Source organism: Eutrema salsugineum, unplaced genomic scaffold (assembly GCF_000478725.1).
Source record: "Eutrema salsugineum unplaced genomic scaffold, Eutsalg1_0 scaffold_1, whole genome shotgun sequence".
Classification (NCBI taxonomy): domain Eukaryota; kingdom Viridiplantae; phylum Streptophyta; class Magnoliopsida; order Brassicales; family Brassicaceae; genus Eutrema; species Eutrema salsugineum.
Window position 1 is genome coordinate 4,153,050 of NW_006256909.1, and position 23,391 is coordinate 4,176,440.

At 36.1% G+C, this 23,391-nt stretch overlaps 2 protein-coding genes across 3 annotated transcripts; one reads left to right on the forward strand and one right to left on the reverse strand.

The window, feature by feature from the left end:
* Positions 1 to 13,557: 13,557 nt before the first annotated feature.
* LOC18030668 (ATPase 2, plasma membrane-type) lies at positions 13,558 to 19,104 on the forward strand. 2 transcript variants are annotated; one of them, XM_006412673.2, is made up of 13 exons: positions 13,558 to 13,750; positions 14,956 to 15,075; positions 15,168 to 15,404; positions 15,519 to 16,280; positions 16,370 to 16,492; positions 16,571 to 16,675; positions 16,777 to 16,921; positions 17,012 to 17,176; positions 17,271 to 17,624; positions 17,711 to 17,871; positions 17,968 to 18,141; positions 18,240 to 18,604; positions 18,695 to 19,104. In XM_006412673.2, exons 1-13 carry the CDS (start codon positions 13,709 to 13,711, stop codon positions 18,786 to 18,788), a joined length of 2,847 nt encoding a protein of 948 aa, XP_006412736.1. In that variant the 5' UTR covers positions 13,558 to 13,708; the 3' UTR covers positions 18,789 to 19,104. The 2 variants fall into 2 exon arrangements, with proteins under 2 accessions (XP_006412736.1, XP_024005341.1); XM_024149573.1 differs by having other exon boundaries at positions 17,711 to 18,141.
* Positions 19,105 to 20,132: 1,028 nt separating this feature from the next.
* Positions 20,133 to 20,637, reverse strand: LOC18030669 (transcription factor bHLH146). The gene has a single exon (XM_006412674.2). The coding sequence runs from the start codon at positions 20,616 to 20,618 to the stop codon at positions 20,133 to 20,135; it is 486 nt and encodes a 161-aa protein (XP_006412737.1). The 5' UTR covers positions 20,619 to 20,637.
* Positions 20,638 to 23,391: the final 2,754 nt, after the last annotated feature.

Below are 23,391 nucleotides of genomic sequence, written 5' to 3' on the forward strand. Positions count from 1 at the left end.
CGCAGCTTTGTAATTTTGAGACTTAGAAATATATATGGTGATAGAAGTCTTTCTGGTTGAACATAAGGTGGACGACCAAAAAAAAAAGAATATAAGGTGTGGTATAAAGTGAAAACAATTAGACAACATTGTTAAAAAAAAAAAAATTGACAACGTGTTTCACCAGAATTACATAAAACGTTAGATGGAATTGTTTACTATTTCACCTAATTGTTTTCTTACTGAGTTGATAGCTTTAAAAAAAGATATCTGTCTAAATTTATGGTTTCTATTTCTTTCCAATTCGTATAAAATTTGTTTTTGTAGCCGTTAAACTTGGACTCTTACGACTCACGAGTTTGTTTATTACATGTATGATTAATTTTTATCCTTTATTTATGCGCTGTAAAGGGAATCAATTAGCCTACATATTCTTTATTTATTAAAATGCTACTACACAGATATCTAAAGAGATAAAATCTTACATTTTTATTTTTACCAATAATATGAATTATGTGGGTTTAAATCTAAATAATGATACAATTTCAATATTAATATAAATCACTTTGATACATGTCATAGTTCATATAATTTAGGTCATTAACTAGAGGACAAGGCATATCAATTGTTAATATGTCAGCATAACATTGGACTCCCATTTAATAATTTAAATATTATCAAGAAGGAAAAACTATTATTATTATTATATATATAGATACTTCATACTTGTAGATATTACTACATATATATATATGTATATGCATATATATTACCATGTATATAAGATCAAATGTAAAAAAATGAATACATGTACAAGCATGGTTAACTTTATTAATGAAGAGACAAAACGAATAGTCACTTTGAATGCAACATTGTGAGTAAGAATCTCTGGTGACAATCTCAAATTCTATTTGATGGAATATTATTTTCTGGATTGAAAAAAATTATATCATTTTCTAATCACAGTTGACATATCTATATGCTTTTTTGCGGAGAAGATGACATGCAGAACGATACCATTTTGATTCATAATGTGATTTACAGGGGAATTAATTATTGATGGTAAAAAAATTATTGGAAGCATATTCGCAAGCATAATCACGGAAAAGGTTACGTACGTGAAACTAAAACATACACTGTATACCTATTAATTTATTTTATTCAATAATCTAATTTTAACAGGTTCTAAGGAATGAAATTCGGTTCACGATTCTTTCATTTTAGTATATTTTCATTGTTACCATTCCCATTTTCTACAATACCATTAGCAAATGAATTCTCACAACCTTAATATATAACATAAAGTCAACTGGATTCTTTCATTTTAGTATTTATCCTCAATATTTATAAAAATATTCCTTTTTTCGGTGGTCAAACCATTGTAAGTATTTTAACCTTATTGCCCTGAGAAAGAAAACAAAAATCTCATTATTGAGGAGGTATTGATAATTTCAGAACATGGTCGGTGTCTGGATGCTAAACTGCTAGTTGGTTATTACTTATTACAAAAAAAAAGATTCTCAACATACCATTACGAGGGGGGGGGGGGGAAACCTTAGTAATTTTTTTCTTTTCTTTTTGCAGCGAAAACATATCAGTTTTAAGAACTTCTATTTAAACCGAGCAAACAAATACAAAAAGGTTGGTTCAAGTGGTTCACACATCACAAGATTCAGTGGATTTACATTTTATCCGAAACAGAGATAGCAGTAGCAGTTGCAAATTATTTTTGTAAGTAGACAGTACACGTGGCGAGAAATGATTGGAATTTTATGTCTGTCATGTACGTAAAATGACAGATCCTTAAAGCCATTAGAATAGATCCTTCTTCTTCGTAACAGGTAACGGTGCCGTTAGATTAGGTGAAGTCCCCCCAGTCCCACCACCATCACCGCTCGGCATCCAATGAGATTTCACGCTGGTTACTAAAATAAATACTTAACGGCGTTGTACTTAGAATCTCCAACGGAATATACAAAACAGAGCTAATTTCAGCTATAAAAATAAACAAAAAAGTTTAGTTTTCTTTTGTTTAACATACTACCGAATATTTATTGTTTTTGTTTTCCAATCAAGTAAATTAGTAATTGACCGAATTAACAAATTACGAAAAACAAAGTTTTCACTTTTCTACACCGTCACAAACGGTGTTTATTGAAATATAAAACCATATACGAGCTTCCGAAACTGTAACTTGTGTAGTGTTTAGTAAGAAAGTATAAAGATAAATTGTAATTCGAGAAGTTTTGGGAGAAGAGTCAGGCCATGAGTTTGGCTACCGGCTGCAAAGAGGTAGCTCTATACATGTTTTGGTCCATACCCCAAAAAGATCTATATGAGTCTACTATTCAGAAATTCTTTACTGAGAGAGAGGACCGTTGAAAAGAGTTGTCACCTTCGGCTTTAGGTGTCTAATATGTATACTTTTGTAGCAAAAAGCAACGTATGATATGATAAAACTGAACGATTTGAGCACCAAAAATACACTATAGCTCTAGAAAATATTAGTTTTTATTTTATTTTATTAAGTCGCCTTCTTTAGATAATTTTATAAACAGAGTAATCATCAATTACGCAGCAACAAAATTTATTAATTGGCGTATGTTGTCGATTGTGTATGTATACGTATGATTTTCATCAAAAAAGAAAAAATCAATCAATAAGATAATGCGCATACCTTCCCGAAGTTCCCGATATCAGAGAACTTGGCATGAATAGTGGTAGTGAGAAAAAAGCATTGTATGAAAGCTTGATAATAACAATTTTCCTATCCTGACATTACTTATTTATATACCCAATGCTAGTAATTTTAAATGTTATAGGATACCACAAAATACATAGACAATGCTATGTAGATTATGTTACTTTGGTTTGTAAATTTAAGCCGTTTTAATTAATACTATCAATTTGTTGACACAAAAGTATAATAGTATGAGAGATATAAAGTCTACTGGAAATAATAAATTGATGAAATATTTAAGCGTATGGGTAATCTCTATTGTTGCACTTTATTATTTTAAATCTGTTAAAATATGACTATTCTACTTTTTTGTTGGCTTAACTTAATATAACGACGTTTATCGGTTTATGTAACATAGATTTACATATAATTTATACTTGTATGTAGATTTTTCTGGTATCAGAATAAGTCTGTATCTATTCACTTCAACGAACTTTTAGAGCAAGTTGTTGTTTCCACTGATCCAAAATATATATATATATATATATATATATACTTTGTTGCATGAAACGGCTAAAAATGTTGGGTCCAAGTTGAACATGCCATAAGTTTTTTTGGTCATAAGCTAATCCAAATCATTATAGTTTGTTATTTTATTCCGCAGGAAAATTGTATTACAGTTTAATAGAGAAATGTACTGAAACTAAACTACAGAGAAATTAAATGCGAAGGAAAATGTATTTTTATTCAGTGACTTTGAATTTAAGGAATGTCTTTATGAGTAAATGTTCATGTCACTTGACCAATGCAGTTTCAGAAAATAATTAAAACTGTTTTGGAATTTCTTGATCCAAGAGATTGGCTTTATTAAAAAATGTAAGGTTCTTTTTTTCCTGTTCAGATATATTAGAAAAGGTTCAAGAAAAAAACAGATATATTAGAAAAAAAACGAACAAGATAAAAAAATAACAAGGGAACAAGTAACTAACCTTTTGCTTCTCGAGTCGCAGGCCGGCATGCGAGGCCGTACATGGTGCAGGATTTTCTGGGTACGTCTTAATATGTTTACTTTTAGAGAAATTAAAGTAATTATATCTGATTGTATATTGGACTGTTAACAGATATTTGAAAAATATATTTTGTTAACCTGCTAAAACTACTAAAAGTATCTTATCATCAGTTCATCACAAACGTTCATGTACAGATCTTCGACTCATTTTCTATCTCGTGGCTGACTAAATAAGTAGAATAACAAAACCAAATAAAATTTAAAGACTGTTGTGAAAACTTAGAAACTTTATTAATCACTGGAATGTATATATAGAGTACATAGGGAATCTAGGTTAAGTACAATGCCCTGATGGGCCTAATGGGCCGGTATAAGAGTCCATATATGATATGTGTTATAACACTTCCCCTTGGACGAGTGAACCGGGTCAGCTACTCAATCGGGATCTCGATAATGCGCTAGGGAATGTTGCCTCATTAAAACCTTACAAGGAAAAACCCAGTGGGACAAAACCATGGTGAAGGAAAAAGAGTACAACACGCATTACTCCCCCTGATTGCAGCATCACTGCAGATCTCTAAGTCTATACATTCCTATCTGTTTGACGAGCTTCCGGTGTGTTGAAGTAGGCAATGATTTGGTGAAGAGGTCAGCTGAATTCTCACTGGATCGGACCTGCTGAACGCTGAGAGTGCCGTCCTTCTGCCAGTCTAAGGTTGAGAAGAACTTCGGTAGAATGTGCTTCGTCCGATCTCCTTTGATATACTGAGCTATGCATGCCGCGTTGTCTTCATACATCACCGTGGGCTGTGTGTCTTCGTCCATACCACAATCTCTGCGGATGTGCTGAGTCACGGAGCGCAGCCAGACGCATTCCCTACTAGCCTCATGAATGGCTAGGATTTCAGCATGGTTTGATGAAGTGGCAGTGAGTGTCTGCTTCATTGATCTCCAAGAGATGGCTGTTCCTCCATGCGTAAAAACGTAGCCAGTTTGAGACTTGGCAGTGTGCGGATCTGATAGATATCCTGCATCGGCGAAGCCGACTAACCCATCTTTATTTTTGGTTAGTATAGAAGAGTCCTAAGTCTTGAGTACCTCGAAGGTATCTTAGGGGATGTTTTATACCGTTCCAGTGCCTCTGAGTTGGAGATGAACTATATCGAGCGAGGAGGTTCACGGCGAAACATATGTCTGGTCTAGTGTGACTAGCCAGGTACATTAACGCTCCTACAGCACTGAGGTATGGCTTTTCAGGACCAAGGATTTCTTCATCATCCTTTTTGGGACCAAGAGGGTCATCACTTAAGCTTCTAACTACCATTGGGCTGGTCAATGGGTGAGCTTGGTCCATATTAAATCGCTTGAGTACCTTTTCGATATAAGCCGATTGATGCACAAGGATTCCTCCTTTGATGTACTCAAGTTGTAATCCCAAACAGTACTTTGTTTTGCCTAGGTCTTTCATTTCGAATTCTGCTTTTAAGCAGTCGACTGTTTGGGAGATCTCACCAGATGTTCCGAGGATGTTTAGATCATCCACGTATACTGCTATGATTACAAATCCTTTGTTTGAGTACTTCTTGATGAAGATGCATGGACTGATGGGGTCATTTTTGTAGCCTTCTTTGATGAGGTAATCGCTGAGGCGGTTGTACCACATACGCCCACTTTGATTCAGTCCATACAAGGATTTGTTCAGCCTGATGCAGTATTGATCTCGAGATGCATTTTTGTCTTTTAGTTCAATGCCATCTGGGAGTCTCATATATATTTCGTTGTCCAGGGGCCCATAGAGATATGCGGTTACAACATCCATTAACCGCAGATCAAGATTTTCTCTTATGGCCAGACTTATGAGGAATCGGAATGTTGTTGCATCCACCACTGGAGAATAAGTCTCCTCATAATCGATTCCGGGTCTCTGTGAGAATCCTTGTGCTACAAGCCGTGCTTTGTATCGAACGACTTCACCGATTTCGTTCCTTTTGCGCACAAAGACCCATTTGTGGCCCACTGGCTTGATGTGTGATGGGGTCCGGATGATCGGATCGAACACGTTTCTGAGTTTGAGACTCTTTAACTCCACGTTTATGGCTTCTTTCCATTTTAACCAATCTGTTCGATGTGTACACTGTGTTATTGACGTGGGTTCTAGATCCTCTTGCGTGAGCGCAACATCAAGTGCTACTTTGTATGCAAAGAGTGCATTTAAGTCGACTTCTTTTCGATTCCATTGTATTCCGGACATATTGTAATTGATGGAGATCTCATTGTTATCTTCTGAACCTGGAGATTCGGCGTCCCGAACTTCCATTGAGGGTTCATTAGATTGAGTCTCAGCCACGGCTATGTCTGATATTGCAGGAATCCCGGTTTCGGTTATTGCACCTTACTTTGATTTCCGGGGATTCTTATCTTTGGAACCGAGAGGTCTGCCCCGTTTGAGACGTGGTGCAGACTCTGTAGCAACTTGGGTCTGTCCCGTTGGGACAGCTATTCGTACTGGTGCATTACAAGCTGGGATGTACGATTTGGTTACTTTGGTCGGGTCAGCAAAGGAATCTGGCAATTGATTAGCTAGCTTTTGATAATGAATAATCTTTTGGATCTCTGAATCACATTCTAGAGTCCGAGGATCTTGCCAATTTAATGATGTTTGATTCCATGAAAGATCTTTGACCAGCTTGTTTGTCTCACCACCTAAAGAGGGATATACCGATTCATCGAATTGGCAATCCGCATATCTGGCCTTGAAGAGATCTCCAGTGGTTGGCTCGAGATATCTTATGATGGTGGGAGAGTCAAAACCAACATATATTCCTATCCTTCTTTGAGGTCCCATTTTGGTTCGATGTGGTGGAGCAATGGGTACATATACTGAACACCCAAATGTTTTGAGATGGGAGATGTCTGGCTCATGACCCGAGAGTAGTTGGGATGGGGAATATTTGTGTTCACTAGATGGCCGGATGCGTATGAGTTCAGCAGCATGTAATACTGCATGTCCCCATGCTGAGGCCGGGAGCTTTGATCTCATGAGTAATGGTCGGGCTATCCATTGAATGCGTTTAATGAATGATTCAGCCAATCCATTTTGAGTATGGACATGTGCTACAGGATGTTCCACGGTTACCCCCATGGCCATACAGTAGTCATTAAACGCTTGTGAGATAAATTCACCAGCATTGTCAAGGCGGATAGTCTTTAATGGGAAGTCAGGGAAATGGGCCCGCAATTTTATGATTTGGGCCAAGAACCTAGCGAAGGCTTGGTTCCGAGAGGACAAGAGACAAACATATGACCAACGGGTCGATGCGTCTATAAGGACCATGGATGTATAGGTCCACAGATATCGCCCTGGATTCTTTCTAGGAAATGAAGTGTTTGTTTAGAGATTTTAACTGGTGAAGGCCGAGTGATCAATTTGCCTTGAGAACAAGCTGTGCACATGAGGTGTTGAGGATAAGCTCGGTTTTCTTTGAGGGTATGCCCTTGAGAGTTTTGAATTAGTTTACGCATCATATTTGCACCGGGATGACCGAGCCGGTCGTGCCAAATAGTATAATCAGTAAATCGGGCTTTGAGAGTGGTATTAGCTTTAATCATACTGACTTTAGCATGGTAAAATCCAGTAGAGAGCGCGGGTATGGTTTCGAGGATTTGTTTATGGCTGTCTACGGTTTTAGTGACTAGGAGGGATTCTTTGTTCCCTTGACCTTGGGTTTCTATGTGGAAACCATTCTGTCTTATATCCTTGAAGCTCAGAAGATTTCTATTCGAACTAGGAGAATATAGAGCATCTGGTATTTCAAGTTGTGTGCCATTTGATAGCAACACATAGGCATGGCCATATCCTTCGATAAGGTTTGAGGGACCCGTGATGGTGCTAATATTTGCGGTTTGATAGGTTAGGTTTATGAAGTAACTTTTGTTTCTTAAGATAGTGTGGCTGGATCCACTATCTACGACTATGGTTTCCATTTGCTGGTATGCTTCATTATGAATAGAAGATAGAATTCAGTATTGAGGAATTCAGAAAATGTGATAAATCATAAAGTAAAGCAGTGTCTGAGAATAAAGGCAAATGGAAAAAAAAAAAAATGAAACAAATCCCAAAATGAAAAAAAATAAAGAACAAAATCAAATTGTATCAGAGTTTCAGATGATTGAATTAATCGAGGAGATCAGCTGTTTCATAGTCCATGGGGTCGGTCTGCTCGTTTGTGGTGTTCTCATCATCAAGGAGGTCGTCACCTTCCAGGTTAGCAGCATCGACTGGCTGAGTCATGTTGGCTTCAGCAGGAGCTTTTCCGTACTTCTGGTATAGATCGCAGTAGATCTTGGGGGTGCGACATTGCTTTGTTGGGTGGTTGAACATCCCACATCTGGTACAAGCAGAGTGATCGGGGTTGGTGTGGCGGGTCGGCTTGGTGATGCCTCGACCACGACCAGGACCATAACTGAGGTTAGGTCGGTTGCCACGACCATGTCCGCGTCCACGTCTTCCACGTCCATGTCCTCGGCCATTACCACGTCCATTACCACGTCCACGGCGGTGATCTGAGGATCTATCGGGTTGAACATGGTAGGACTCTTGACGAGAAGCTGGGACAGGAGCCGATCCTGGGGGCCTCATAGCGCTGTTCCTCATAAGCAGCTGGTTATTCTTCTCAGCGAGGAGAAGACATGACAACAAGTCTTCGTACAATGTGTGTTTCATTGCACGGTATTGTTGTTGGAGCACAACATTCTCTGTGCTGAATGTGGATAATGTTTTCTCGAGGAGATCATTATCTGTCACATCCTCGCCACAGAGTTTCCGGATGGCAACAATACGAAAGAGTTCGTTGTTGTAATCATCTACGGATTTGTAGTCCTGGAACCGAAGGTTCTTCCAGTCGAAATCTGCCTGAGGCAACTGGACCATTTTCTGATGGTCATATCGCTTTTTCAGCGCTTGCCACAATTCAAGTGGATTCTCAAGAGTGAGATATTGCTGCTTAAGGCTCGGGGCCAGATGATGGCGTATGTGACATATCGCCTGAGATTGTCCCTTACGGGATGCGGTGTTACCGTCGGTAATACACGCATCGAGTTCTTTCGATGCAAGGAACAAGCGCATGTCTAGGGCCCACTCGAGGTAGTTATCCCCGGAGACGTGAAGGGCCTCGAATTCACATTTCTGAATGTTTGACATCTGAAACATGAGATTGATTTTGTTAGGGATTGTTTTGAGAAAATTTTGAATGCTGATGATGAAACTTTCTATTTTGAGAATATTTCTATTTTAGGAAAGTTTCTAAATTTGGAAAGTTTCTAATTTGGGTAATTTTCTAAATGAGGAAAGTTTCTATGTCGGGAAAATTTCTATATGAGGAAAGTTTTTATATGAGGAAACTTTCTATTAGAGGGAACTTTCTCGGAAATAGTAAATTTTAAAGGGTATGGTTTTAGTTACCCCGAACATGATGTCGGTTTAATAGCTGTGATTTAATCGGTTAAAGCCGAATATAATTTCGGTTAATGAGAACCAGATTTAGCCGGTTTTAGGCGGTTTAGGAGGAACCCTAGGGGAGCCGAATATGATTAGGATTTTATCTAGGGTTTTAACGGTTTGGAAAACATATTTTGGATGTGATTTCGAGATCTATAGGATCTGTGGTCGATGGTTTTAATAATTTCACAAGGACAACAAAGAAATCACGTGAAAAGGACTAGGGTTTAAGCATTATGACTTACGATTTTGAAGATTACAAAATCGTGAATCAAGCTTAGGATTTAGGGTTGATTTTCTTAGTTTATTCAATCAAGTGTTTCAAGCAAGAGAATCAACAATCAAATAAGCTGCAACAAGCTTATTAAACATGAAGAAAATCGAATAGGTTTATGCCATAAACATGGCCAAAACGGTTGTTAGGTTTTTGTAGATTAGGGTTTTATAAAACGAGTTTAAAACCTTTGAACATGCATAAACTTGTAATTTAAACAATCAATCAACAAGTTATCAATCAATCATCAGAGTATCAAACACTTTCAATCAATTAGAGATCGATTTTTTTTTTTTTTTTTTTTTTTTGGGTTTTGAAGTGTTTAAACAACAGGTTCTATGGCTCTCAGTTTTAGAAGATACTTTTTCCACCTTTGGATTTCTGACAGGCTAATGAAACTGGGAGCTAATAGACCTCAGTTAGCCGCTACAAATTCCAAGGATTGATCACCAAAACTGGAGAAGCTGCTGGTTGAAGAAGGAAAAACTCGGATCTGGTTTTTTTTTTTTTCGGTTGATCGTCGTGTACTGTAAGTGTGCGTGAGGGCGCGTCCGACGTTGGATCGACAAACGGTTTTCACCAGTAGATTCGTCTCGTCGAGGGCTTCGATTTGATATGTAGATCGTCTTCTGGTTCCTCACGGTTTGGAAGATATGCGTCTTTTAAGTTTCGACTTGCTTTTAGGGTTTTGGTGGTGGCCGGATTTATTAGAGTTTTTCGCTCAGAGAGTCTTCTCATGCTGATAACGTGTTGTGAAAACTTAGAAACTTTATTAATCACTGGAATGTATATATAGAGTATATAGGAAATCTAGGTTAAGTACAATGCCTTGATGGGCCTAATGGGCCGGTATAAGAGTCCATATATGATATGTGTTATAACAAAGACAATTTTGTATTTTAAATTCAAATCTCAAACTACATTCAAATATTACGGATTATGATTTCAATTTTCTGCCAAAATTCAGCGTGCTACTAAATGTATCATCGTCCGTTTATGAATTTCCTAGATACTATCTATATACATCATCTTTTATAAAACTATTATTTCAAAGAATAAAGGTTAAAGACAAAAAAAATTACAAGTCAATGATGAAACCGATATATGTTTTCTTCTTTATGACCGTACGTAGTAATTAGATCATGACTCCTCAATTAAATCGTCAAAAATTGCGTGCTATAATTCTCGTTTTTATAGAAGACTATTACTATGAATCGTGACGCATATAGTAGTATATAATAATATAACACAGTTTTAACATCACCTTCATGATAGTGATATATATATATATATATATATTTAGGAAATGCACGAATTATATTATAATTAATGAAAAATGTCAAAGGTTTTGGTAAAAAAATAATGCCAAAGGCAAAGAGATACCCAAAACTGTGTGTTTTTTTTCTCTTTCTTTATGTAGTTTTCAACAAGTTATAGTTCTATATGTTGTACTATATATGAAAGTCCATGCAATTATTTTTTAAAATATAAAAGAAATCATAGTGTAAAATGTAATGCAAAAAATGCAATCTAAATGGGTTATAACGTCGTTAATGCTTCAATGTCTTGCATAGGATACATGCTTTTGACAAAACAAAAGTAGTAGAGTTAAGTGATTAAAAAATTGATTTAATCTTTTTTTGTGGGTGAAAGACCTATAATCTATACTTAATACATACATTTGCAAAATCACGAATGGCGAAATAACATAAACAATAATTTTACATATTTGTGAGATTGGTTAACCCTTGTGAAATCTTAGGACTACCTACAGTAAGTAAGTAACTAAATTAGAAAATACAAAGATCTGTTAATTTTGAAGACTATTTGTAAGACGTTAGACCAATTATCTAGTAACAAGCGTGATTGCAAGCTCATAGTCCGCGTATCTCCTGATCATTGTTTGAATCAATTAATATTCACAGTAATTATTAGTTTTATTATTGATTTTTGGAATCATCACCAATTCACCACCCTATAATCTGCGTTCCATGATTAAATGCGAGGTTACTCAAAGATTTAAAGATTATCTGGAGAGGTGCTGGAGTTAGACAAATAATCGGCTAGACACGTTGTTACATATAATAGAGATCCAACTTTAATATTGTATACATTCATATACATACATCTAATCGATGACGAAGTCAAGCTCTAGCATTTACAAAAAAACGAAAACATGTATTTTGTTTTTCAATGCAGGTGTTAATAGTCGAAGACAAATCGAAGATGAGAATATACCAAGTCAAAACGGAGACTTTTAATTTAAATGAAAGGACAATTTCTGGAAAAGAAATGAATGGCTCAAAAAAAAAATTTCTTAAAGAGGTCAACAAAATTGGTTTTCTGTACTGTAAACTCCGTGGTTATTTAGGACTCGACTAGTGATTATATATGGCTTTTCAAAAAAAAAAAAATTCAACAAATAAATATACGCATCGGGTTTATTAGAAATTGCACCGCTGATTCTAACCTTGTCTTCAACTCTTCTGTCTTGATCAGTGATTCTGATGAGATATTATTTCGTAGTTGAATATATATGATTTTTCTATAAACATTACCATTTTTTTGACTAAAGGCTAAACATTACATTTTTTTTTTCTTAAGGCAATAACATCTTTCTAAATTTAACAACTACTCCGTCCGTACTTCTGATCTTTTTTGTAAATCCTTTGACAAAAGATAGCATGAATCCTGGGGAAAAAAAGAAGTTAAAACGTAAAGAGTAGAAATGACGAACTTCTATTATTGGGGGACCCATCACGATCAAAAGTCAATTTATCAGTTTATCTTCACAGGGAACAAATTTAATTTAACACTATGAGTATTTATTCAATTATTTTCTCGAAATTATATAAATTAAATACCATCCACTACATGTGACATCGTTCCCATTGCTGACCTTGCCATGAGGCACCTTGGAAGAGCCAATTTTTTTCATTACCACCCGTTAGGGCCACAAAAATATAAATACACATATATATTACAAAATTAAATTCTTCCATAAATCTGAATAATTTAAAAACCCATCCAAGTTGATTCCAAGTCAGTGCAGAATCCGACATATTGAGTAGCATGTTCTATTGTGTTATACACAACATTTGATAATTAATGTAAGATATTAGTAAGCAAACAAATTACTAATTTTCTTACAAATTCAGCTAATCAGACCACCTGCTATATCAAGGTCAATAGTTTTGTTAGGAAGCATTTCTATCAAAATGTCAAGATTTAACGTGTTTGGTTTGGAAAATTTTTATAAGAAATGTTGAGTCTTCGCATTGTTGAGAAAGAAGAAAGAAAAACAAAATCGAAGTAAGCCCGTAATTTCTAAGATATAGAACATAGGGACCTAAAACCATTAAAAAGAATGATGTACTTATATTAAAAGATATTGTTGAACATAGAGAAATATATTTCATACTTAAAGTATATAATCTAATAGGTGGCAATAAAAATAAAATAAAGTAAAAGGATGAGCTAAGCAGCAAGAAGTATGTTGCTTTGTCAATCTAATGTAATAAATTCCCAGTAGTGTACACCTCCACCAAATATTTCTTTCCTGATATAACGATTCATTAAGAGGAATACAATACCAAACTCTTTGATCATTGAATTTAAAAAGAGATTTTGCAAATTAATTTTCTTATGAGCTACTTCCTCATTTGGGTTTTGATATCATAAACTGATAAATATCTCAAAGAAAAGCCTTTTCTCAAGAAAAAAATATCTCAAACAAAAATATGAAAGACAAAACAAAATATTGCACAACTCTTTATTTTGTGTGTGCGTGTAATAAAACTGGAGTAATAACTAAAAATAGAAATGTTAGTATTCATAAGTTTCGATTCCATAATTTTAGTGAAACTGGGACCCATAGATATTAACACTGATTCGGGGGTTAATGATGAATTTGAACGATATCAAAAGGCAATACACTACTAATCAACGGTCAAAGGGTTAAGGGCCAAAAGAAACAACCCCAAAATAAAAGAGGAAAAAAATTAAATAAAAATCATTAAGGGGTAACAAATGGAGACTACTTGTAGGGACCCACAGGAACTAAACGGCGGAGAAATTCGTCGTTTTTAGTGGTATAAAAAGAGGACTTGTATCGACTCTGCAACAGAAAGCTCGCTTCACCTAATCCTCCCTCCTCCTTCTCTCTCGCCGGAATCCTTATGATCGAGTGAAACGGCGGAAATAGCTGTCGTTTTTTGTGCTGATTCGCCGCCGTTTAAGGCCTTTTTTTATCAGTGAAGGAGGGGAGAGATGTCGAGTCTCGAGGATATCAAGAACGAGACTGTTGATCTGGTATGAAATTTATCCACCATTTCTCTCTTCTCTCTCTGTTTATCATGTCCACAAGTTTCATTTCATGATTTGCTCGAATGAAAACAGATCTGTACGTTGTGAAGGCTTTTCTTGGTTATTTAGTTTGATTTTGGTTTCGTTACTCTCATTTCGCATTTGATGTTCGGTCTCTTTGCTTAATTTATTTTCCCCACACTATTCTCTGTTTTTTTTTCCCTGGAGTGCACAAGTCATTTTGTTCCAGGTTTTCCCTCCCCGGAAAAATTCGTTTTTTAATTGATTTAAATTGAGATCAGAGGAATCTTTAGAAAAATTTGGGACCTTTTTTATGTTGTAAGCAAAAATAATTAAAATTTTCGTTTACATGTATTCAGAGTTTGTTCATAAGAAAAAAAAAGTAGATCTAAGCATGTGAGCATACAAAAAGATAAGAAGTAGAGTTTCTTTCTTTTAGTGGTGGAGCTACCTACGTTTCAATAAAGTCCAATCTACACTTGTAATTTTCTCTTTTTATTTTTTGTTCTTTCTCTACTATAATATTATCTTCTTTTCTTTTTTTTTTTTAGTTAGGACAATGAAATCATAAGATTTAATGAAAAAATAATTTATGGTTTTAATCTGTCTGTAAACAAGAAGTTCAGATTCTTTTATGTACTTTTCCGTGGTACGTTCAACTTCCCCACTTTTTAGCAACCAACCAGAAAATAAACATCTTTTGTGGAGACGTCTTAACTTTGTGAATTTCTTGGGACAACCAAATCAAGTTTTGTTTTGATAAAATAAAAATTCAACCTTTTCATTTCCCGGACTCTAAACAAACCCTCGATTTTCGCGCCGGAAGTGAGGGAATCTCGCGGCGCGTGTATTAGACGTCCCAATCTCCTTGGTCGGTGGTGGCGGTCCCCACCTCTCCACCGCAATTTTCCTCGCCAAATCTTTCACTTTCACCGAACGAGTCAACGACTTTAGTCAACCTTGGTTTGCAAATTTCTTCCGACTCGCGGAGTCACGAGTTAACTCATAACCGACTCGGTTGCAGCTTGTAGTTACTTATATGAACTAAAAATGGGATCTTTCAATTAATTCAAATGAACTGAAAAAGATTTCTTTGTTTGCTTTGACAAAGGTTCCTCTTTTTTTTTGGAGATCTAGAATCAGTCTTGTGTATGTTGAATGTCTGATCGAGTTTTGGTTTGATTCTGCAGGAGAAAATTCCGATTGAGGAAGTTTTCCAGCAGCTAAAATGTTCGAGGGAAGGATTGACGACTCAGGAAGGGGAAGACAGGATTCAGATCTTTGGCCCCAACAAGCTCGAAGAGAAAAAGGTTTCAACTTTGCTTACTTTCAGATTAAAAGCAAATAGTTTTGTCTCTCCTTGTTTGTTACTGAGTATTTGCGCAATGAAATCAATTGACAGGAAAGCAAAATTCTCAAGTTTTTGGGGTTTATGTGGAATCCTCTTTCATGGGTCATGGAAGCTGCTGCAATCATGGCTATTGCTTTGGCCAACGGTGATGGTAGGCCTCCGGATTGGCAAGATTTTGTCGGTATCATATGTCTTCTGGTTATCAACTCTACCATCAGTTTTATCGAAGAAAACAATGCCGGTAATGCCGCTGCTGCTCTCATGGCTGGTCTTGCTCCTAAAACCAAGGTGAATATCATAGAGAATGCTGTCAAGTTGGTTGTAAACAATGTACCAAAGTTTCTAACTTTCTATAGAGCTAATGGTTTGGGTTCTTGTTGTTGTGATGTTTCTCTGTTTCAGGTTCTTAGGGATGGGAAATGGAGTGAACAAGAAGCTGCTATTCTTGTTCCAGGAGATATTGTTAGCATTAAGCTTGGAGACATTATCCCTGCCGATGCTCGTCTTCTTGAAGGTGATCCTTTAAAGGTGGACCAGTCTGCTCTTACCGGAGAGTCCCTTCCTGTGACCAAGCACCCTGGTCAAGAAGTTTTCTCTGGCTCAACCTGCAAACAAGGAGAGATCGAGGCGGTTGTTATTGCCACAGGGGTTCACACCTTCTTTGGTAAAGCTGCTCATCTTGTGGACAGCACAAACCAAGTTGGACATTTCCAGAAGGTTCTTACAGCCATTGGTAACTTCTGTATCTGTTCCATTGCCATTGGTATGGTGATTGAGATTATCGTCATGTACCCGATCCAACGCCGAAAGTACAGAGATGGAATTGATAATCTCTTGGTCCTCTTGATCGGTGGTATCCCCATTGCTATGCCCACGGTCTTGTCCGTCACCATGGCTATTGGATCTCACAGGTTGTCTCAGCAAGGTGCCATCACCAAGCGTATGACTGCCATTGAAGAAATGGCTGGGATGGATGTCCTGTGCAGTGACAAAACCGGGACACTTACCCTCAATAAATTGAGCGTGGACAAAAACTTGGTGGAGGTTTTCTGCAAGGGTGTGGAGAAAGATCAAGTTTTGTTATTTGCGGCTATGGCTTCAAGAGTTGAGAACCAGGATGCCATTGATGCAGCCATGGTTGGGATGCTTGCTGATCCAAAGGAGGTATATAATTCTTTCTGGTTCGAATTACATATGTAGTTTTAATGAGCGTCCAAGAAACAAGTTCTTATGTTTGATTGTGATTTCTGCAGGCTCGAGCTGGAATCAGGGAAGTTCACTTCCTTCCATTCAACCCTGTGGATAAGAGAACCGCTTTGACTTACATCGACGGAAGTGGTAACTGGCACAGAGTCAGTAAAGGTGCTCCTGAGCAGGTGATAAATCTTCAACCTTTACTAGCAAATGTTAGTTTTTTCTGTTTTTCTTTAGACTAATTTGTTTATCCTACACAGATCCTTGAACTTGCCAAAGCCAGCAATGACCTTAGCAAGAAGGTGCTCTCTATTATCGACAAGTATGCCGAGCGTGGTCTTAGGTCGTTGGCTGTTGCTCGCCAGGTACTTGTTTGCCAGTGATACTCTTAGTTTCAGTCTTCTTTTTCTTTTCTGCGTGGTGAACAAATGCTCAATTGTCTGTGTTTTTTATCTCCTCTTTTTAGGTGGTGCCAGAGAAAACAAAAGAAAGCCCAGGTGGACCATGGGAATTTGTTGGCTTGTTGCCACTATTTGATCCCCCAAGACATGACAGTGCTGAAACCATTCGAAGGGCTTTGAACCTTGGTGTTAATGTCAAGATGATCACTGGTAATGATGCTTACTCATCGATCTTATCGTGGTAACTATACACTTTTACATTTCGTCCCTAACATTGACTTTGACGACGTATGTGGCCAGGTGACCAACTTGCTATTGGTAAGGAAACTGGTCGCAGACTTGGAATGGGAACAAACATGTACCCGTCCTCGGCTCTTCTTGGTACTCACAAGGACGCAAACCTTGCATCCATTCCCGTTGAGGAGTTGATCGAGAAGGCTGATGGGTTTGCCGGAGTCTTCCCAGGTTCTTATTCTCCTATTTACTATTTTGGATTATAATTTCTCACTGCAAATGTGGTTATGTTAAATCTAAGATTTTCTTTGTTTTGATATTGCAGAGCACAAATACGAGATCGTGAAGAAGTTGCAGGAGAGGAAGCATATTGTTGGAATGACTGGTGATGGTGTCAATGATGCTCCTGCTTTGAAGAAAGCTGATATCGGTATTGCTGTGGCTGATGCTACGGATGCTGCTCGGGGTGCTTCAGATATCGTTCTCACTGAGCCTGGACTCAGCGTCATTATCAGTGCAGTTCTCACCAGCAGAGCTATTTTCCAAAGAATGAAGAACTATACTATCTATGCAGTCTCAATCACAATCCGTATTGTATTTGGTTTCATGCTTATTGCTCTGATATGGGAGTTTGACTTCTCAGCATTCATGGTTCTGATCATTGCCATTCTTAACGATGGTGAGAAAGACTGTCGTTTTGTATAAACCTCAAATCCGTTATTTTTTCCGTAACAAGTTACTTACATCTTATGGTATTAACAACAGGTACCATCATGACAATCTCAAAGGACAGAGTCAAGCCATCTCCCACACCTGATAGCTGGAAACTCAGAGAAATTTTCGCTACTGGAGTTGTGCTTGGAGGCTACCAAGCCATCATGACGGTCATTTTCTTCTGGGCGGCACACAAGACAGACTTTTTCTCGGTATATATAATTGAGCTGATTAATTCTCTTTTCATCAGTTCATTCTTGGCTAATAATGTTCAGAGTGGTAAGCTAACTTTCACTTTTGATCCACAGGACACGTTTGGTGTGAGGTCCATTAGGGACAATAACCACGAGCTAATGGGTGCGGTGTATCTACAAGTTAGTATCATTAGTCAAGCTCTGATCTTCGTCACAAGATCAAGGAGTTGGTCGTTTGTTGAACGTCCTGGAGCGTTACTGATGATTGCTTTCCTCATTGCACAACTGGTAAGATCATCAAAGCTCCAGATTTTTTAGGGGATACCTTTATTAAGTAAAGGTCTTCAAGGAAACCTGTTTAACTCATTCGTTTCTCCCAAATGCAGATTGCCACTTTGATTGCAGTTTATGCCAACTGGGGATTTGCAAAGGTTAGGGGTATCGGATGGGGATGGGCTGGAGTGATCTGGCTATACAGTATTGTAACATACTTCCCACAGGACATTTTCAAGTTTGCCATTCGATACATCTTGAGTGGAAAGGCTTGGCTCAACTTGTTTGAGAACAAGACGGCTTTCACGATGAAGAAGGATTACGGAAAAGAAGAGAGAGAGGCTCAATGGGCACTTGCTCAAAGGACACTTCACGGTTTGCAGCCAAAAGAAGCTGTTAACATCTTCCCTGAGAAAGGAAGTTACAGAGAATTGTCTGAGATCGCAGAGCAAGCCAAGAGAAGAGCGGAGATCGCTAGGTAAATAAGCCTTTTATCTCAGCCTTGGACTATTACCGATTCATTTATTGGAATTAAACACTGATTTGATTTTTGATATGTTAATAACAGGCTTAGGGAGCTCCACACACTCAAGGGACATGTGGAATCAGTAGTGAAGCTAAAGGGTCTAGACATTGAAACTCCAGGACACTACACTGTCTAGTCGCAGAAAAAAGGAAAAAACCAAACATATGATTGATCTTCTTCTCTTGTTTTTGTTTTCTTCTTCTTCTTTTTTCTTCACCACCTCTTTTAAGGTTATTGTTTACATAGGGAGAGATCTTTGTTTATTGCCATAACTCTTCCCAAATCTTATTGTTAGTGTTCTTGTTTCTTTACATGATTCTCAAATTTGTACTATTGCAAAATTTGCTCCTTTGAAGAAACAAGGCATGCCTTGTGTTTGGCACTTAGACACGCTCTCTTCTTTGCTCTTATTCCATGAGCCTATGTAATCGTAAGCTTCTTCTTTTTCTTAATCCAATTTTTAGCTTCCTATTTTCATTTGCCTAATTACTTTTATAAACCAGCACAAAATATAAAACTAAAGAAAAAGCTATTGTGGACCTTAATGTTATAACTTATAAAACTGCCGAAGGACAAGGACAACAAACAATTTGCAATTTAAAAAGGGAAATTACGAGAAAAAGGAAAATAAGCAACATGAGTTTTTTTTTGCCCATTGAATCCAAAATCAAATAAAAAAACACTTTTCTAAAACATGACATCAGACAAGTTGTGTGTACTAGTACGGCAAGAATAAATGGAGATTTAGATGAGTGCGAGTGAGTTTGAGACACGTTCGAAGATACTGATGATGACTTCAAATCAATATTATATGACTTGCATAGTTACATTTTGTCATCTGACTTCCTCTTTTTTATATATTTATAGTATTTTTTTCCCCAAGAAAAAAATTGTTGCTCTTTTTTTTTATTATATTTCTCGAACTTCTGAAAAATAATATTTGCCTTCATTAGCTCTACTCAGTAAGGGTGCACTTGTAATTACTGCTGTTGAATGCATCATATATATGGTTAACAAACTTATATTTAATTGAATATCTGTAAATATAAAGGATGATTGTTTTTTTCCTAGTTGAAAGTTCAAATGTTTTGGCTCAACGATAAAAACTGAAAACAATGCGTTAATAATTAAACATAAACAAAGTTTGTCAGCTTAAATCATTATAATACTAAAGTTTGGAGATTTGCACACAACATTACGATAAAGTAAGGAACAAAGACAGCATAAGGATTTGATTTGGGCATTTGGCAACACATAGTCTATTTGGCATTACAACCAACATTAATCAGATTTTAAGATCGATTTTTATAAGATGTATAAATTATGATTAACTGCCAGTGCGTTAATTTAGGTATTTCCTTAACCATATTAATAAAAAGAAAAGAAAACCACTATAATGCATGCTCTCGTTCTTACAGAAAACAAGAGAAAATAAAACACACAGAGATGATTAGTCCACACTTAAAAGTTAAACTAACAGTCAAGTAGTATCTTGAACAATCGACTTAAGAGCAATCGTCTGCAACTCAAGACATTTAATGTAGTCACCAATCTCACTCAACATGTCTTCCACATTCATCTCTTCTCCACCTGGCAAGAGCTTCTGCAATTCCCTCAGTTTCTCCTCTATCCCTCCATCTTCTCCACCGCCTTCTTTATCGGATCTTTCTGGAATCCGAATTCCATTGGAAGAAGAACTAGTGGTAGTGGTTGGATTCTTCGTGGACGATAGCTTGTGTAGCAAGAAACGGCTCCATGCGAATTCTTGAGCAGACAAAGCCAAAGCCATGTCTACTTCATGCTTCACGGTTTGTTGGGTGATTTGTGAAGATTTCTTGTTCATGTTGAGCTTCTTGAGCGCAGGAACTAAGTGGCTTGTGTATTTTCTCGTGAAAGCTGCACTAGGGTTCTTATTTGGTTCAAGAGAAAATACTCGTTTCTTCTTGTTTATGATTTGCCTCTCCATATGGGAAATTATTTTTGCTGCAAAGGAAAGTCTACAAGGGAGAAACTTACATATATAGCAAACTTAGAATACGAGAGAGTTAGAGAAAGAGAAGAGTGGGTCCTACGTTTGTTCTTGTGTATAACAAGGGCTGATGAAATGTATAAGTAATGTTGTAGAACGTATTTTGAAGTCAATTTTCTTTCGCTACATGTCTTTCAAGTACAAAACACAATATATCACGTGTATTGAAAGTCGTAGTTAGTAGTTATTTTTTTGCAACAATTTTTTTTGTTTGTTTAATACAACGGAATACGGATATTACCAACATATGCAATTTGTTGTTTTGTATTTTCGAAATATACGCAAAAAGACAAGACTATATAATACCGCAATAAAGAATATTTTACATGAAGCTAATCCGTTATATAAAAGAGAGTGTATAAATATAGAAAGGGAGAGGGAAAAAAAAGAAAAGAAGAAGAAGGGAATAATAATGGGTGAGGGAAGAAAAAACACATGGAGTCACATGCAAGAGCTCTAATTTGGCTGCATCACAACTACCCCTAAAAGAGGTGTTTTGAGAGTCCCTCTTACCATGTGGCTCCATTCCAAGAACAAGACATCAATACAAAACCCCACCTTCTCTTAATGCCTTCACATGTTCCTCTCCTCAAAATCTTTCCCCTCTCTCTTTCTCTCTCTCTCACACACACACAAACACACACGTCACTTTCACACACACTGTATATATATATATATATATATGATCAGTCTATGTAATTTTGATCACATTGAGAGTCATTGGATTTCCTTATTTTGATCAGTCTATGTAATTTTTTCCAATATGAGTTACCATAATATAGATCTCCCTCATATATTACATTTGCCCATTTTTTTTATGCCACATATGAGTGTTGATTTTGGTTTCACTATCCACTTCTTTTGCAATCTTTGTTTGTTCAATCGGTCATCTGAGGTGCTAAACATCAAAATATATCCGAATTCGAGTGTTACTTGCCATTGTTATACATATTTTATGGAGAAGAGAATCTAATACACACAAATTTCCTAACTATATAAGTTACGATAAAAGTATAAAACTATGGTCATTTATTCTGTTATAATTTTTTATATTTAATTTTCCGGGCCTTTTGTTTACTAATTTTAGATTCTAGCATCGTTGGCAATCCGGGTATAAATATCATTTTTTTTCTTGTAGGAGTTAAATATAGAAATATAGTTTACGTTGACAAAAAGGTTATATAGAACTATATAACGAACAGTTATTTTAACTAAATAAATACACATATTAAATAAAAAGTCCAAACAAATGATCTACAACAACTAAAACATGGGCGGTTGAAACTTTACAAGCTGTCTCTTAATCTATAGTGCTTAAGACACGCGATTCACACATTACTAGCTTTTGATGTTAACAGCAAAAACGGAACGATCTCCTATTGGTTTTGTTGTGTTCTTCATCCTAGCACGCACAGACAAAAGTCAAGGGTTAGTAGATTATTAATTAATGCAGCAAGGAAATTACTTCGAGCTCTTTTGTATATTATTTCTTATTTTGTTATAATGTGATGTTTTTTCTTTTATTTTAATGCAATCCCATAATCTTCGATTAGATTAGACGTTGCACACCATTTTGTTTATGCCAACCATCTTGATACAGATAATACACTTTATTCAAATTTATTAGAATACAAATTCAACTATATCAAAATCATTATAGGGATTAATTATGCAAAGGTACAAGAATTTTTAGTTTAAAACATAGAAATGATCAATCAAGAGGAGAAATTAACCAATGAAATAGAAACGTGAAAGAAAAATCTAAGAAACTTGGAAGAACCCCATGATGAATGTTAGTTTATAATACTAGTAATCTTTCATTTTGATTAATTAAAATTTTTGATTAAATTGATATAAAAATTTACTGTAATTTTTTTTTCCATTCTAAAGTTGAGCTTATTATTCGCATTGCGCTTGCATCAACATTGACTTTCCTAAAATCAGAAGTATAGTTAATCAGTTAGTTTTTTCAAACTCACTCATTTTTAACTTCATTTTTTTAAAACTCATATAAACTCTACAATGAATTAGTGTCTCCGAATTGACCAAAAAAAAAAATAGTGTCTCCAATAATTTTTTATTCTTTATAATAGAACTTTAAAATAGATGCATACCAATTACCAATAAATAATAGATAGTCAAATGTATATGTATTAATGTAGACACTGAACAATAATGCATATTAATACTTCGGATATTATCATGAAAATTTCTTGGAATTTTGCTTACTTAATGGCTTCCACCTTTGACTATATTAACAATCTACGTTGAAAATATTGACAGAATTAAAATGCAACTCTTTCCAATCACTCTAATACTCTATCAAGCTAGGTAAATACAGATTCGTCATTATTCAATGATATATATGTTGATATAAAAAAATGAAATATACAGTGAATACAACCAATGCCAATAATATTTAAATATAGAACTATTTTGTCTGTATGAATTAAACACAAAAAAAATCGTACAAAACTGTCAGAGAAATTTGTACAAAGTCTGTGGAGACTGGTATCGAATATTGTAAATGGCATGTTACGACTTCTTTGTGATGTTCTTCAATTTTGTTTTCATATACAAGTTATTCAATTAGATAATAAATCAAAATGTAAGCAATACTAATAAAAAAAGCGGACCCAGATAGAGGAGAAAAGATATGGCTTGGATTGGGATTCGGGAGGGACACATCTCATGTGGGTTTGAATTCAAG

Bases quoted from the DNA above. Each gene is read 5' to 3' on its own strand.
- LOC18030668 (XM_024149573.1), top strand. From the start codon at position 13,709: ATGTCGAGTCTCGAGGATATCAAGAACGAGACTGTTGATCTG. The intron at 16,676-16,776 runs GTACTTGTTTGC...TCCTCTTTTTAG, and splicing joins CGTTGGCTGTTGCTCGCCAG to GTGGTGCCAGAGAAAACAAA. The intron at 16,922-17,011 runs GTAATGATGCTT...GTATGTGGCCAG, and splicing joins TAATGTCAAGATGATCACTG to GTGACCAACTTGCTATTGGT.
- LOC18030669 (XM_006412674.2), bottom strand. From the start codon at position 20,618: ATGGAGAGGCAAATCATAAACAAGAAGAAACGAGTATTTTCTCTTGAA.